Source organism: Papio anubis, chromosome 9 (assembly GCF_008728515.1).
Source record: "Papio anubis isolate 15944 chromosome 9, Panubis1.0, whole genome shotgun sequence".
In the NCBI taxonomy this organism is placed as follows: Eukaryota; Metazoa; Chordata; class Mammalia; order Primates; family Cercopithecidae; genus Papio; species Papio anubis.
In genome coordinates this window covers 95,504,882-95,522,938 of record NC_044984.1, presented here as the reverse complement: position 1 = coordinate 95,522,938, position 18,057 = coordinate 95,504,882, and the positions used below count along the sequence as shown (strand labels likewise).

General features: G+C 38.0%; 1 protein-coding gene across 2 annotated transcripts in view; it reads left to right on the top strand.

Moving 5' to 3' along the window:
* SLC5A8 (solute carrier family 5 member 8) overlaps positions 1–12,555 on the top strand; it is a 57,249-nt gene extending 44,694 nt beyond the window's left edge. Inside the window, exons 13-15 of one of the 2 annotated variants that reach the window (XR_001892919.3) lie at positions 7,789–7,892; positions 9,082–9,205; positions 11,522–11,601. Coding sequence is in view for 1 of the 2 variants with exons in the window: in XM_009181514.4 (XP_009179778.1) it covers positions 7,789–7,892; positions 11,522–11,601; positions 12,354–12,479 (310 nt within the window). In the remaining variant the exon portion in view is untranslated. Of the gene's footprint in view, positions 1–7,788; positions 7,893–9,081; positions 9,206–11,521; positions 11,602–12,353 lie in introns of those variants that run through there. The other variant, XM_009181514.4, reaches the window with a different exon arrangement.
* Positions 12,556–18,057: the final 5,502 nt, after the last annotated feature.

The window sequence follows — 18,057 nt, the reverse complement described above, 5'->3', positions numbered from 1 at the left end:
TGCTTAGCATTTTCCTAATTATGTAAATATTTGCCCTTAAGAGTCTAAGGCAAAATGGTTATTTGGATTCCTGGAAGAAATAAATTAGCTGAAGTTTATTCTATGCCTGGTACCATAATAATCAATTTTACATGTTAATTTACTTATCAAATATTTCAGCTTAATAAACAGGAATTTTTGAGCATGGACTATGTACCCAGCCCTGTGCTGACCGTTTATTTAGTATCCATGGAAGAAAATCTTTCTCTCCCAGCCACTGTTTCCTGCCTTCCAGAAAATTCTAATCTAGCTGGAGGGAATGTACAAAACAATAAACTCAGTAAGCATGCTAAGTATAAAAACTAGGACATAGTAAATAATAAATACTTGATACATTTTTGTTAAAAGAGTGAGTACAAAGTTGGAGTGTAAGTTAGCGTTAAGACTTCAGAGATGTACTACTACTTCAAGAATGCATAGGTTTGGCTAGATGAAGGGGAAGATCTAGAAAGTTATTCTTGTCACCAGAAGGGAGATTGGACAAGAAAATAAATTAAAACATGCATTGTGGTAAGTAATATTCACAGGGTATCATGGGAGCCAGAAGGAGGAAGTCTACCTGACTGGAGTCAAGGAAACCTTCTTAGAGGAGAATTCCATGGGCTGGAGTTAGTCGGGTGGCGGGATTGAGCACAGGGACACAGGGAAGGAGGAGTATGTGTCACAGAATGAAGAAACGACAGGTGCAAAGGCTTGAAGGACTGAAGGATCAGGGCATCTTAGAAAAATCATCCTAGTTCCGTATGGCTGGAGCACAAGGGTTGTGAGTCACCCAGCTGTAGGTTGAATGTGTGATCCTTTGGTTGCCTAGATACAAATTGTTTCGATTGCCTAGATTCAGTATTGATTTTTTTAAGTTTCCAATATTTGATGGTTACATTGGTAGCTTGCTGTGGTTTTAATTTGTGTTTCGCTTATGATTAATGAAGTCAAATGCATTTTCATTTGTTTGTTGGCCATTTGGATATCTACTTTTGCTACTTAGTCCATTTGAAATGGAGTTTTTAGTACATTTGAAATGGATCCTCTGTCTTTTTCTTATTTACACAGGAGTTCATGATGTATTCTAGATATGAGATATGTTTTGAAAATATTTTTCTCCCATTCCATGGGTTGCCTTTTTACTCTTTTAATGATACATTTTTTTTTGTCAGTCAAAATCTCTTAATTTTAATTGATATCTGTTTCTCAGTTTTTTCCTATATAGTTAGTCCTTTACGTGTCTTGTTGAGAAATCGTTGTCTATCCTGCAATCATAAAGATATTCCACTAATTTTTCATTTAAAAGCTTTATTGTTGACCATTTCCATTTGGGAAGTGTAATCCACTTTGGAATTGATTTCTGTGGGTGGTGTGATCAAGATTATTCTTCCCCATGTGGACATTCGGTTAACCAAACTGAATTCAAACTTATTGAAAAGACTCCCCTTTTGCCCCGCTGAATGTGCTGGTGATGAAAACAATGTTAACCAAGTAACTATTTTTCTGTGGATCTATTTCTCAATTCTTTAGTCTGTTCTATTTTGTCTGTCTTTGGCTCAATATCACACTCTCTTAATTTCATTAGCTCACCTCAATGTGTTCCCCTTCTGTCTGGGCTCTTGACACCTCAAGTTCTCATTGTTTTGTTTTTGTTTTTGTTTGAGACAGAGTCTCGTTCTGTTGCCCAGGCTCTAGCTCAATGCAACCTCCACCTCCTGGGTTCAAGTGATTTTTGTGCCTCAGCCTCCCAAGTAGCTGAGATTACAGGCATGTGCCATGACTCCTGGCCAATTTTTGTATTTTTAGTAGAGATGGGGTTTCACCATGTTGGCCAGGCTGGTCTCGAACTCCTGACCTCGGGTTATCCACCTGCCTTGGCCTCCCAAAGTGCTGGGATTATAGGCATGAGCCACCGTGCCCAGCCAAATTCTCATTGTCTTTATCTCGCTGATATCTTCAAAAACCTGCCTCCCTCCCCATGCCCCAGGTTTTATATGTTGTTCTCAGCAGAATGATTGGTCTGAATCAAGCAGCTGTCAAAACTGAAAGTGGAATCCTAGAGCAATCATTGTAGAAATGATCATAGAATTTTCATGTTACTCTTTCACTTAAAACATTGCAATGAGTGCCATTGCCTGTAGAGTAAAATTCCAACTCATGTCCAGTCCCACAAAAAGTCCCCTGCCTATCTTTCATCCTGTAATCACTGTCTTCTCACTGTGCCTCAGTCAGCTTGTGTTTAGTCTCTGAGATGCTTTCCTCGAGAACATCTGAGAACATTTCTTAGATCTCAGTTCAAATGTCACTTATTCCCAAAGGTTTTCTCTGACCACTTGTAGGGTAGTTCCTCCCTCTCCATCCTGTTAATAGCAAATCATTTTGTTTTATTTTCCTTACAGTGCTTTCTACTAGTGGAAATTATTATATTTATTAATTTGTTTATTGTATTTATCTCTCCATTAGAATATACACTTTATGTGAGCAGGAATCTTATTTACCTTATGTTTAAAAAATAATTTCAGCTTTTATTTAGATACCTGTGCAGCTTTCTTACTGGGGTAAACTCTTGCCTCTCTCCCTTCAACCTCTAGTCATCCCCAGTGTCTATTGTTCCCTTCTTTGTGTCCATAAGTACCCAATGTTTAGCTCCTACTTATAAGTGAGAACATGTGGTATTTGGTTTTCTGTGCCTGCATTAATTTGCTTAGGATAATGGCCTCCAGCTGCATCCATGTTGCTGAAAAGGACATGATTGTGTTCTTTTTTTATGGCTGCATGGTGTTCCATGGTGTATATGAACCACATTTCCTTTTTTTTTCTTTTTTCTTTAATTTTTCTTTATTTTTATTTTTTTACCCTTTCTTTTGTTTTTGTTATACTTTAAGTTCTAGGGTACATGTGCACAATGTGCAGGTTTGTTACATATGTATACATGTGCCATGTTGGTGTGCTGCACCCATTAACTTGTCATTTACATCAGGTATATCTCCTGATGCTATCCCTCCCCCCTCCTCCCATCCTATGACAGGCCCCTGTGTGTGATGTTCCCCTTCCTGTGTCCAAATGTTCTCATTGTTCAGTTCCCACCTATGAGTGAGAACATGTGGTGTTTGGTTTTCTGTTCTTGCGATAGTTTGCTGAGAATGATGGTTTCCAGCTTCATCCATGCCCCTACAAAGGACATGAACTTATCCTTTTTTATGGCTGCATAGTATTCCACGGTGTATATGTGCCACATTTTCTTAATCCATTGATGGACATTTGGGTTGTTTCCAAGTCTTTGCTATTGTGAGTAGTGCTGCAGCAAACATACGGGTGCATGTGTCTTTATAGCAGCATAATTTATAATCCTTTGGGTATATACCCAGTAATGGGATGGCTGGGTCAAATGGTATTTCTAGTTCTAGATCCTTGAGGAATCACCACACTGTCTTCCACAATGGTTGAAGTAGTTTACAGTCCCACCAACAGTGTAAAAGTGTTCCTATTTCTCCACATCCTCTCCAGCACCTGTAGTTTCCTGACTTTTTAATGATCACCATTCTAACTGGTGTGAGACGGTATCTCACTGTGGCTTTGATTTGCATTTCTTTGATGGCGAGTGATGATGAACATTTTTTCATGTGTCTGTTGGCTGCATAAATGTCTTCTTTTGAGAAGTGTCTGTTCCTATCCTTTGCCCACTTTTTGATGGGGTTGTTTGTTTTTTTCTTCTAAATTTGTTTGAGTTCTTTGTAAGTTCTGGATATTAGCCCTTTGTCAGATGAGTAGATTGCAAAAATTTTCTCCCATTCCATAGGTTGCCTGTTCACTCTGATGGTAGTTTCTTTTGCTGTGCAGAAGCTCTTTAGTTTAATTAGATCCTATTTGTCAATTTTGGCTTTTGTTGCCATTGCTTTTGGTGTTTTAGACATGAAGTCCTTGCCCATGCCTGTGTCCTGAATGGTATTACCTAGGTTTTCTTCTAGGGTTTTTATGGTTTTAGGCCTAACATTTAAGTTTCTAATCCATCTTGAATTAATTTTTGCATAAGGTGTAAGAAAGGGATCCAGTTTCAACTTTCTACATATGACTAGCCAGTTTTCCCAGCACCATTTATTAAATAGGGAATCCTTTCCCCATTTCTTGTTTTTGTCAGGTTTGTCAAAGATCAGATGGTTGTAGATGTGTGGTATTATTTCTGAGGGCGCTGTTCTGTTCCATTGGTCTATATCTCTGTTTTGGTGCCAGTACCATGCTGTTTTGGTTACTGTAGCCTTGTAGTATAATTTGAAGTCAGATAGCGTGATGCCTCCAGCTTTGTTCTTTTGGCTTAGGATTGTCTTGGCAATGTAGGCTCTTTTTTGGTTCCATATGAACTTTAAAGTAGTTTTTCCCAATTCTGTGAAGAAAGTCATTGGTAGCTTAATGGGGATGGCATTGAATCTATAAATTACCTTGGGTAGTATGGCCATTTTCACGATACTTATTCTTCCTATCCATGAGCACAGAATGTTCTTCCATTTGTTTGTGTCCTCTTTTATTTCACTGAGCAGTGGTTTGTAGTTCTCCTTGAAAGGGTCCTTCACATCCCTTGTAAGTTGGATTCCTAGGTATTTTATTCTATTTGAAGCCATTGTGAATGGGGGTTCACTCATGATTTGGCTCTCTGTTTTTCTGTTATTGGTGTATAAGGATGCTTGTGATTTTTGCACATTGATTTTATATCCTGAGACTTTGCTGAAGTTGCTTATCAGCTTAAAGAGATTTTGGACTGAGACGATGGGGTTTTCTAAATATACAATCATGTCATCTGCAAACAGGGACAATTTGACTTCCTCTTTTCCTAATTGAATACCCTTTATTTCTTTCTCCTGCCTGATTGCCCTGGCCAGAACTTCCAACACTATATTGAATAGGAGTGATGAGAGAAGGCATCCCTGTCTTGTGCCAGTTTTCAAAGGGAATGCTTCCCGTTTTTGCCCATTAAGTATGATATTGGCTGTGAGTTTGTCATAAATAGCTCTTGTTATTTTGAGATACATTCCACCAATACCAAATTTATTGAGAGCTTTTAGCATGAAGGGCTGTTTAATTTTGTCAAAGGCCTTTACTGCATCTATTGAGATAATCACATTGTTTTTGTCTTTGGTTCTGTTTATATGCCGGATTATGTTTATTGATTTACATATGTTGAAACAGCCTTGCATCCCAGGGATGAAGCCCACTTGATCATGGTGGAATAAGCTTTTTGATGTGCTGCTGGATTCGATTTGCCAGTATTTTATTGAGGATTTTTGCATCGATGTTCATCAGGGATATTGGGATATTGGTCTAAAATTCTCTTTTTTTGTTGTGTCTCTGCCAGGCTTTGGTGTCAGGATGATGTTGGCCTCATAAAATGAGTTAGGAAGGATTCCCTCTTTTTCTATTGATTGGAATAGTCTCAGAAGGAATGGTACCAGCTGCTCCTTGTACTTCTGGTAGAATTCGGCTGTGAATCCATCTGGCCTGGACTTTTTTTGGTTGGTAGGCTATTAATTATTGCCTCAATTTCAGAGCCTATTATTGGTCTATTCAGGTATTCAGGGATTCAACTTCTTCCTGGTTTAGTCTTGGGAGAGTGTATGTGTCCAGGAATTTATCCATTTCTTCTACATTTTCTAGTTTATTTGCATAGAGGTGTTTATAGTATTCTCTGATGGTAGTTTGTATTTCTGTGAGGTCGGTGGTGATATCCCCTTTATCATTTTTTATTGCGTCGATTTGATTCTTCTCTCTTTTCTTCTTTATTAGTCTTGTTAGTGGTCTATCAATTTTGTTGATCTTTTCAAAAAACCAGCTCTTGGACTCATTGATTTTTTGAAGGGTTTTTTGTGTCTCTATCTCCTTCAGTTCTGCTCTGATCTTAGTTATTTCTTGCCTTCTGCTAGCTTTTGAATGTGTTTGCTCTTGCTTCTGTAGTTCTTTTAATTGTGATGTTAGGGTATCAATTTTAGATCTTTCCTGCTTTCTCTTGTGGGCATTTAGTGCTAAAAATTTCCCTCTACACACTGCTTTAAATGTGTCCCAGAGATTCTGGTATGTTGTATCTTTGTTCTCATTGGTTTCAAAGAACATCTTTATTTCTGCCTTCATTTTGTTATGTACCCAGTAGTCATTCAGGAGCAGGTTGTTCAGTTTCCATGTAGTTGAGCAGTTTTGAGTGAGTTTCTTTTTTTTTGTTTGTTTGAGATGGAGTCTCGCTCTGTTGCCCAGGCTGGAGTGCAGTGCAGTGGCCGGATCTCAGCTCACTGCAAGCTCCGCCTCCCGGGTTTTACGCCATTCTCCTGCCTCAGCCTCCCAAGTAGCTGGGACTACAGGCGCCCGCCACCTCACCCGGCTAGTTTTTTGTACTTTTTAGTAGAGACGGGGTTTCACCATGTTAGCCAGGATGGGCTCAATCTCCTGACCTCGTGATCCGCCCGTCTTGGCCTCCCAAAGTGCTGGGATTACATTGAGTGAATTTCTTAATCCTAAGTTTTAGTTTGATTGCACTGTGGTCTGAGAGACAGTTTGTTATAATTTCTGCTCTTTTACATTTGCCGCGGAGTTCTTTACTTCCAACTACGTGGTCAATTTTGGAATAAGTGCAATGTGGTGCTGAGAAGTATGTATATTCTGTTGATTTGGGGTGGAGAGTTCTGTAGATGTCTATTGGGTCTGCTTGGTGCAGAGGTGAGTTCAATTCCTGGGTATCCTTGTTAACAAACAAAGCTGGACAGAGAATGACTTTGACGAGTTGAGAGAAGGCTTCAGATGATCAAACTTCTCCGCACTAAAGGAAGAAGTTCGAACCCATCGCAAAGAAGCTAAAAACCTTGAAAAAAGATTAGATGAATGGCTAACTAGAATAACCAATGAAGAGAAGTCCTTAAATGACCTGATAGAGCTGAAAACCATGGCACGAGAACTATGTGACAAATGCACAAGCTTTAATAACCGATTCGATCAACTGCAAGAAAGGGTTTCGGTGATTGAAGATCAAATGAATGAAATGAAGCGAGAAGAGAAGTTTAGAGAAAAAAAAGAGTAAAAAGAAATGAGCAAAGCCTCTAAGAAATATAGGACTATGTTAAAAGACCAAATCTACATCTGATTGATGTACCTGAAAGTGACAGGGAGAATGGAACCAAGTTGGAAAACACTTTGCAGAATATTATCCAGAACTTCCCCAACCTAGCAAGGCAGGCCAACATTCAAATTCAGGAAATACAGAGAATGTCACAAAGATAGTCCTCAAGAAGAGCAACTCCAAGACACATAATTGTCAGATTCACCAAAGTTGAAATGTACCACATTTTCTTTGTCCAGTCCACCATTGATGGGCACCTAGGCTGATTCCATGTCTTTGCTATTGTGAATAGTGCTGTGATGAACATATAAGTGCATGTGTCTTTTTGGTAGAACCATTTATTTTCCTTTGGCTATATATCCAGTAATGGGATTGCTGGGTCAAATGGTTTATCTGCCTTATTTATGGCTGACTGTCCAATCACAAGAGCAGTGCCTGGGACATCATGCAGAATTGAATGAATAAACATGGCCTTCAAGTATTTTAGTATATAGTCAAAGTGAAATTTCACTTTCAATTCCTGATCCGATAAGATAAAATTAGGACAGCAGGTTATGACATTAAAAACATTATTGAATATTATATTTTGACCTTGCCATGAGAATCACTGGTATATACTGGTAGTTGCTAGTGGCATTACATGAAATCTTACAGTTGTGCTTTTGCTCTCTTAGGACTCCACTGATGGATAACTGGTATTCTTTATCATATCTGTACTTCAGCACTGTTGGAACTTTGGTAACATTATTAGTGGGGATGCTTGTCAGTTTACCAACAGGTAACTATCTAAACATTAGTATTGTTGTATTTACCTCTATATCAGTTTTTACTGTATCTGTTTTATAGCTTTTTATGTTATTTTACTGTGATCCTATTGACAGCTAGTTTAATTATTTCTTCTGTTTTACTCATGGGAAATCTGAAGGCTTAGACTAGAAAGCAGAAGACTCATTTCTATTTGAATCTTGGTTCTGCCCTTTAGGGCCTGCATGAACTTGGGCAAGTCACATAGCTACACTGAGCCTCAGCTTTCTTATGTGTAAAATGAGGACAATAATAATTGACCTGCCCATCTCACAAGTTGCTGTAAGACAAAAATAAGATGCTTGAAAAAAACTTCAATGTTAGGGATTTTACACATATTTTTACAATAACCCAATATGCTATGATCTTTACATTGTCCCATATTCATTCTTTATAAACTGTAAGGAAGCATAGACAGGTTATATCTAAACATAGTGTGGAGGCTTTTTTTTCAGATGTTTATCGTTTTTTAAAAAAGTATGTTTATTTTTAAAAAATCAATTTGATACACATAGTATATAAATTGCTCTCTGGGATTGCTATAGAACTGTTATCTTGGAACTCCATTTTGTCCTCATTCTGTGAATTCTCTTGGGCCCTGTTCCTGTGTTGGGTTTTCTACTGCCTATATTCATTACTTCTCATTCTCATTTACTCCCTTAATTGAATGGAACACATCCTGTAGCATATTCTCAAGAATGAGTAGACAAAAGAAGAGGTTTTGGAAACTTTGTGTGTCTGAAAAAAATTATTTAATCTATCTTATGCTTGATTGATTGTTTGAGTAGAAATTCCCAGGGTTGAAAAGAACTTTTCTTTTTTCTGAGAGGATGTCTGAATTTTTTTCTAGCTTGCTATGTTGCTGTTGTGACAGTGCCATGCTACCAGCTGACACTTTGCGTGTGTCCCATTTTCACAATGACTGCCTTGGCCTAGGCCTTCAGTAAGGCTCGTTCAATCTGAAGATCCATGTCCTTCAGTTCTGGACATTTTCTTTTTTCTTTTCTTTTCTTCCTTTTTATTTTTATTTTTTTTAAAAAATAATTTTCTGTGTTCTCTCTCTGGGAACTCCTATTAGTCAAACATTTGAATCAGAATCATGGACAGTTCCTCTAATTTTCTCGTTTTTTTCCTCTCTTATTTTTCATCTCTGTGTCTTTTAGGTCTACTATGTGGGATATTTTTTCACTTACTTTTCCAATAATTCTCAAAGGAGTGCTCTGATCCAGTTTTGAGAATAGTCTGTAGGGGAACGAGGGCAGGGAAGAGGCTATTGCAGTAACCCAGGTGAGAGATCACAGTGCTGGGGCCGGGGTAGTGTGGAGTTGGTGAAATGTGCTGGGCTCCCTGACTCCCTGCATCCCCTCACACATATGCATCCATAGCAGCCATGCCAGGGGAAGGGTGCACTGCCTCCTTCAACATGTGTTACAACTAGTCAGAAATCGTACACTGTGTTCAAGGATGTCTCATGTCTTTGTTTGCTCCATGCTACAAAGTTGCCAGGACTGTGCCACTTTACAGAATCCTGCTATCATTTTATGTTTTTTTGGTACTGGGATAGCACTGTCTCTCAAACTTTTGTGACACTTGTATTTATAATTATAAAATTTGTTGCTATCCATTATTTATCAAACAGTTGTTGGAAAATATTCTCTTTCTTTTCCAAAAGGACTGTGCTCTTTCTCAAAAATAAAATTCCCAGCACGGTAGGTTTATTAATTTTTTTGGTCCAGTTTGATATATTTTAAGACAGATTTTTTTGTTGTTATTGTTGAGATGGAGTCTCACTCTTTTGCCTAGGCTGGAGTGCAGTGGTGCGATCTCGGCTCACTGGAAACTCTGCCTCCTGTGTTCAAGGGATTCTCTGGCCTCAGCTTCCCGAGTAGCTGGGTTTACAGGTGCGCACCACCATGCCTGGCTAATTTTTGTATTTTTAGTAGAGATGGAGTTCCACCATATTGACCAGGCTGGTCTCGAACTCCTGACCTCAGGTGATCCAACCACCTCGGTCTCCCAAATTGTTGGGATTACAGGCATGAGCCACCATGCCCGGTCTTAAGACAGATTTTCATCTTTTCCCAGAAGTCATTCAGTTTTTCAGATCTGGAATACACCTAACCAGTCTCTCTGTACTATTTGCCCTTTGGTCCTTATTTAGCTCAGTTTTTAAAAGAAAGTGGAGTATCAGAGTACCTCCTTTGAGTACTCCTTTTTTTTCTTTTAAATGCTTCGATTCTGAAAAACCATATACAGCTATATCTTTTGTTTCAAAAAGTAATGCTCTACCTCGGTGACTGGGGTCCAGTAATAAAAGACACTTCAACTTCATTAACTTCACAGATAACTTATTCCTACTTCACAGAAACAGTGAGTACCTTGAAAACTGTCGAGAAGCACACGATTTTGATGTTCCTTGGGAAACAGATTTTAAAACCTATTGTAGTATACTAAAACTCCCGTAAGAGTGCAGGCCTTGCAGACTTGGTTGGCGTTTCAGCACTCCCCTGATTTTTACTATGCAGAAGGCTATGTTTTCATCAGGAAAATGGGGGCAAATCGTTTCCTAAGTGAGATCACAAATTGTGGGCACAGTGATTGTTTTGTTTCTCTGTTTCTCTAGCACCTAGCAGCATCTCCAGCACACAGCAGGTACTCAGTAACATTGCATGAACTAGTTTAAAATTGATTCTATCTCCAGAACAGCAAAGGTTCCCATAATTAAAAGTCTAGTATTTGTACTAAAGTAGTGATTCTTAAACTTTAGAGGGCGTAAGGATCCCCTTGGAAATTTTATAAAAATTAGGCTTCAGGGGTCCTATCCGCAGAGGTCCTAATTTGGTCAGTCCAGGCTAGAGTCTGGGAATCTGCATTTTATGTACATTCTCTGAGTGATTTGAGTCAGGGTAGTATGAGGACCACTCTTTGAGGTACACAATTTTTAAAAGCATCCTCTTTGATCCACAAAAAATACCAAAGCAGAATAGTTTTTTTTTTTTTTTTGTAAAGAAAACCTTAAGGAAGAGGATTTGGATCAAACATCAGTCAGCATACTGATTTTCATTTAAATAATTTATTCAGCAGTTCAGACTTTCCTGCATTTCTTCATAGACATGTATATTTGTAGCCACGAAAGTGGGGGAAAAGCAGCTCCACTGTCTGAAGCAGAGGCAGATGGTTTGATATTTTACTGATGGCATGGAGGGGGCTTTTAAACCAGTGTCCCTACCAGCATTGGGCCAGATGACTGTTTCTCTAGTTGAGTACCAGATGAAGCAATTGGCTTGCGTTTTTTGCTCTATCTCACATACATATATGTGAGAGAGATATATATATATATATTTTATATATATGTATTTTATATATATATATGACAAGACTCATATTTATTATAGTGAGAGGCTTTCAAGACCCAGGGCTGACTAAGGGAAGGGGAATTGTGGGCTAAGTGATCAGCGTTTTTAAGTTTCCCTTTCTCTTTGTGTTTTATGAATGTATGGAGTTGAATGTGTACCAGTTAAATGCCTGTATAATGGAATGTCTCTGTGTAGTTACTGGTGTCCTTTTTAACAACGTAAGTCATGTACTTTTTTTTTTTTCCAGGAGGAAGAAAACAGAACTTAGACCCCAGATATATACTAACCAAAGAGGACTTTTTATCCAATTTTGATATTTTTAAGAAAGTGAGTTGGCTTTCTTTTACCATGAGTTAGGAAACTGGGCTTTATTACCTGGATAGAACACTAGTTAGTCCTCAGCCTCTTTCTTGAAAAGTGATGGACAAGAAAGGTATAGACCCTATATAATCTGATCTATATATGTTGGACAGCTCTCTATCCTATGGTGATCTATATCTGTTTTATAGCTCCATATCCTCTGATACACTATACCTATTGTTTATCTGTCTACCCTCCGATGAGCTATATCTGTTGTATATCCTCTTTCCTTTGATGATCTGCATCTGTTGTATATCTCTCTATCCTCTGATAACCTATAACTGTTGTATATCCCTCTATTCTCTGATGAGCTATACCTGTTGTATATTTCTCTAAATCTGTCTATCCTCTGATAATCTGTATCTCTCCAAATATCTATCTATCCTCTGATAACCTGTGTCTGTTGTATATCTCTCTATATCTGTCTATCCGCTGATAACCTGTATCTGTTATTTCTCTCTGTATATCTGTCTATCCTCTGATAACGTAAATCTGTTGTTTATCTATTGTCTGATGGGCCATTTTATATCTATCTTCTGATAACCTGTATCTGTTGAGTATCTACCCTCTGAGGAAGTATACCCGTTCTATATTTCTCTCCCTCAGTAGATTAGAAAGCTGATGTAGAGAAATCAAAATAGTAGGAACAATTATTTAGAATTACATGAATGAAGAGCTTCTTTTTTTCCCCTAATCACCATGTTAACATTTTCTTTTAGAAGAAGCATGTTTTAAACTATAAATCGCATCCAATGGAAGATGGTGGAACTGATAATCCTGCTTTCAACCACATTGAATTGAACTTCTCAGATCAGAGTGGCAAGAGCAATGGGACTCGTTTGTGAAGCAGCTCTGATATTAGATGCCCTTAAATGATGTTTCAATTTTATATGTTTTCTAAGATAATTGGATCAGGTTTTCTTTGTGTGTGTGTGTTGTATCATGAGTGTTTGGGGGATAAGGTTTTGTTAAAACAAAGTCTGGACTATCTTCACTTACTACATCATTAATTGATGTTACTCTGGAGTTTAGAATTTTGGCATTGACATTTCCCTCTCTTTCCTTTATTTCAATGAAGCTGTAATTGTGAAAATTATAACTACATAGACGCTGAAAGGCTATGCACATGTATTTGATTGTCAACAGTATATTCTTAAATTTGGGTATTATTGAAAATATTTTCCATGCCTTGGTGCTAGCATATAAGTTTGGAAGATTGCCGAAATCATAATTCATCTTGAAAAGAGCTTTTTGGCCGGGCGCGGTGGCTCAAGCCTGTAATCCCAGCACTTTGGGAGGCTGAGATGGGCGGATCACGAGGTCAGGAGTTCGAGACCATCCTGGCTAACACGGTGAAACCCCGTCTCTACTAAAAAATACAAAAATCTAGCCAGGCGAGGTGGCTGGCGCCTGTAGTCCCAGCTACTCGTGAGGCTGAGGCAGGAGAATGGCGTAAACCCAGGAGGCAGAGCTTGCAGTGAGCTGAGATCCAGCCACTGCACTCCAGCCTGGGCGACAGAGCGAGACTCCGTCTCAGAAAAAAAAAAAAAAAAAGAAAAGAGCTTTTTACCCTCCTACCACATACACCATTCTTAGGGAGCAATGAGGTAACAGGTCTGTGTTGTCTGGATCTTTGCTTTTTATTTCCCCATTAGCCCAGGGCATATACTAACCTGCAAACTGATTCTGGATCAGGAAGGTAGTAATCAACAAGCATTCTGTCTGCGAAAGACCATGGACCCAATGATCAAAGTCTTCTTGGTGCTGTTCATTAATTCTTGTGCCTTTTGGCTTGTTTTCTAGAGTTTCTGGACTTCGGCTGCTGATACTGTCTTTATTTTTATCTGCATGCCCAGTTTCTGATCTATCAACTTGGGTTTTGTTGTGCACTCTACCTGAGCTTGTCTTCATAATTTTCCGTTTATTGCCCTGGGCTTGGATATGTCTCAAGACACTCAAGTGAATCATGCCACCCCCAATCCTGGCTTATCAAGTCCCAGACTATAAATTATGAACTCCCATTAGCTTGGTACTAACATATACTTGATGTAGGTACTTATGGATTTGATGATCCAAGAATATTCTTCATAATGGTTAAGCTCCATGGAGTTAGATGACTGCACTTAATGCTATTAAGTTGAACTTTTGAAGGTCAACTAATTTGCAATCAATTAAACTTAAAGATACATATGCCTAGAAATTTTGAAATGTTAGTGTATTTATCCAGTTAAAGAGCTAAATTATATAGGCAAATGCTATGTTTTTTTTTTTTTTAATGTCTGGACTCAAAAAATGCTTTGTTCCGTGTTTTAAAATTTTTAAGTAGCAGTTTCAAAGTTGCTTAGCTGTTTATTTTGCTATGTTCCCAGCTAAGAGTTTGGTTATAGGATTTCATCAATAACTTATTTTTTGTACAGTTTCCACATTAGATACTGTTTAAAAGTTCTTTTTTAAGCTTTTCAATTTTTTTAGAAACATAAGAGAAACATTTAGGTACATACAAATGTTTTTATGATTAAATAATTTTATGCTTATTTTCTGATACGTGTTATTTAGGTAATCATACCCTGTATATTTAGAGGTTGCTAACTGACAATGTTAAGAAATTAAAAAAAAAATGGCTGGGCATGGTGGCTCATGCTTGTAATCCCAACATTTGGGAGGCTGAGGCAGGAAGATTACTTGAGGCCAGGAGTTTAAGTCCATCCTGGGAACATAGTTAGACCTCATCTCTAGAAATCAATCAGTCAATCAATCTTAGCTAGGCATGTTGCCACATACTTGTAGTCCCAGTTACTAGGGAAGCTGAGGTGGGAGGATAGCTTGAGCCCAGGATTTCGAGGCTGCAGTGAGCTATGATTACACCACTGCACTCCAGCCTGGGTAACAGAGTGAAATCTTGTCTCTGAAAAAAAAAAAAAGAGAGAGATTTATATAACATTTAAATTGACTACATAAACCTGGGCAATGTGATGAAACTCCATCTCTACAAAAAATACAAGAATTAGCCGGGCACGGTGGTGTGTGTCTGTAGTCCCAGCTACTGAGGAGGCTGAGGTGGGAAGATTGCTTGAGCCAGGAGGTCGAGGCTGCAGTGAGCTGTGATTATGTGACTGTACTCCAGCCTGGGTGATGGAGCCCTGTCTCAAAATAAATAAATAAAATTAAATAAGAAAAATAAATTATATATTCATATATTTCTTATGTGGATATATGTTATTTTAAAATCACTATATTTGTAAGCAAATACCAAATTTTTGGGAGTCTTTCTACAATGTTTTAAAAAGTAGAAAGATATATTGTTTGTTTTACATGAATGTGTTTTGAACTATGGTTATTTGTTTAATAATTCTAAATGCACATGTGTGTAAAGTGCTTCAGTTTTGGAAATCAAAGTCAGGTCACTTAACTTTTTGTCTTACCTGATTGCCGGGGAGTTACACCATGTGTTCTTAATGAGAAACATGATGTTTCTGTTCTTGTTCATTTTCCTTTAGACAAAGTATATTTTTGTGACATTTAGAACTATCAATATTTTAGTTTTATAAACATATGAGAATGCCAGATAGAATTCTTAAGAAAGCAATGTAATATTATTAACTAAAAATAATTTATCTTAATTTCTAAATTTTTGGATAAAACCAAATAAGAGTAAAATGTTAATCCATTGTCACATAAATCACATAATCTGCTACTCTTAGTTATTTTGAATGATAAAAACACCAGTGCGGGAAAAGCCACAGAAGTTGTGTGTCAATGTCTGTTTTACTGTTGACAAGTTGTATACCCTTGAATTGACCCCTAATCTCCTCTAACAATGGTACATAGCACTAAGTTCCTACCTACCTCACAGAAACAATGTCAGTAGAAAAGATCAGGTTGAGCTCTTTGGCAAAATAGCACTTTACTAACTCAAATAGTGTTATTTAATATTTCAGTATGATTGGGAATCAAAGTTTGAGACAAAAGTCGTTTGCCAGTTTTTTAAAAAATAGAGCTGTTAATTTGCAATATCATGATGTAGAGATAGTACCTTCTCTTAAAAATATGTGTCATGGAAATGTTAAAATATATTTAGGAGTCAGCAGGATTATTCAGATAGAGGGAATGTAAACTTTAAAGAAAAATATAATTTGGGAGGCAGAGGTAGGTGGATCATGAGGTCAGGAGTTCAAGACCAGCGCAGCCAACATAGTGTAACCCCGTCTCTACTAAAAATACAAAAATTAGCTGGGTATGATGGTGCACACCTGCAGTCCCAGCTATTTGGGAGGCTGAGGCAGGAGAATCATTTGAACCTGGGAGGTGGGGGTTGTGGTGAGCTGAGATCATACCACTGCATTCCAGCCTGGGCAACAGAGCGAGATTCCATCTCAAAAAAAAAGGTACATGTGATATTTGCTTTTCCATTCCTGACTTATGTCACTTAGACTAATAGCCTCCAGTTCCATCTAAGTTGCTGCAAAATACATTATTTCATTCTTTTTTATGCCTGAGTAGTACTCCATGGTGTGTGTGTCTGTGTGTATATCACATTTTTTATCCATTCATCGGTTGATAGGCACTTAGGTGGATTCCATATCTTTGCAATTATGAATTGTGCTGCGATAAACCTGTGTGAACAGGTGTCTTTTTGACATATTGACTTCTTTTCCTTTAGGCAGATACCCAATAGTTGTTCCAATCCGATTTTTAACTGGGGTAATTTAATCTTTTAAAAGTTAGTCCAAGTTAATTGTTGATAATATCAGGACTTTAAAATAGAAACAGAAGTTCTTAACCTGAGTGTTTTTTCTTTGTCTTGAAAAAATATCAATTTGAAGTTTTAAAATTCTATTTTATATCTCAAAGCTGTAGTTTTGCTTGTGGGGTATAAAATTAAGTGGACAACTAAGCTAGAGAACTTAGGTGCCAAAGATGACCATGTTTATACCCAATCACCCAATTTGGAGCCACATATCAAAGAAGCAGTTGCCAGCGTTTCCCCTAGCCTGAAGTTTCCACTTGTCTGTTCTGCCTTTGGTCATCTCATTTAAAGCACCTACTTACTTCCTACCTATTCAAGTCTTGGTTAGGCAAAATGCAGATTTTCCATATACAGGAAATTTGGCATAACCTTTCACTTTGAAGGTCAAATCAGGTCTCTATCATTTAAATTCATCAAAGAAAGAATATTTTGAAGTTGTCAGCTTTGTTACTCATTCCCATTTTGCAATCACATATTTGTTATTCCCTTCTTCATTGAAAAAGGCTTCTTTTACCCCTTACCTACTCACACGTGTGCGTCAAGGATTCAGGATTCTCTCCATTTCTGCTCTCCTCAACTTTCCAAAGCCAGACCTTTATTCTCTTCTGGATTAGGATCTGGTCTGTCACTGGGCTTTGCTCATTCTATTCTAGAGCTTCTCAAACTTCAGTGTTCATCAGAAGCACCTGGAGGGGCTGGTTAAAACACAGATTTCTGGGCTTCACCCCGGAGTGTCTGATTTAACAGCTCTCAGCTGGGTCCTAAGAATTTACCTTGCTCACCATACTGTTTTCCATAATGGTTGAACTAGTTTACAATCCCACCAACAGTGTAAAAGTGTTCCTATTTCTCCACATCCTCTCCAGCACCTGTTGTTTCCTGACTTTTTAATGATTGCCATTCTAACTGGTGTGAGATGGTATCTCATTGTGCTTTTAGTTGCCTCTGATGGCCAGTGATGATGAGCATTTTCATGTGTCTGTTGGCTGTATGTGAATGTCCTCTTTTTGAGAAATGTCTGTTCATATCCTTTTGCACCCCGATGGGGTTGTTTGTTTTTCTTCTAAATTTGTTTTTGGCAGGTTCTTCTGGGTTCTGGATATTAGCCCTTTGTCAGATAGAGTAGATTAAAAATTTTCTCCATCCTATAGGATTTACCTATTCACTCTGATGATGTTTCTTTTGCTGTGCAAGAAGCTCTTTAGTTTAATTAGATCCCTGTTGTCAATTTTGGCTTTTGTTGCCATTGCTTTGGTGTTTTAGACATGAAGTCCCTTGTCCGTAGCCTATGTCCTGATAAGGTATTACTAGGTTTTCTTTGGGGTTTTTATGGTATTAGGTCTAACATTTAAGTCTCTAATCCATCTTGAATTAATTTTAATATAAAGATAGGAAGGGATCAGTTCAGCTTTCTACTGATAGCTGTGAAGATTTTCCCAGCGCATTTATTAAATAGGAAACCTTTCCCATTTCTTGTTTTTCTGAGGTTTTGTCAAGATCAGATGGCTGCTGGAGTAATATTGAAGACTTATTTCTGAGGACTCTCTGTAGGTGGTCTATATCTCTCTGTTTTGGTACCAATGCTGTTTTGAATTACTGTAGCCTTGTAGTATAGTTTGAAGTCAGGTAGGCGTGATGCCTCCAGCTTTGTTCTTTTGGCTTAGGATTGTCTTGGC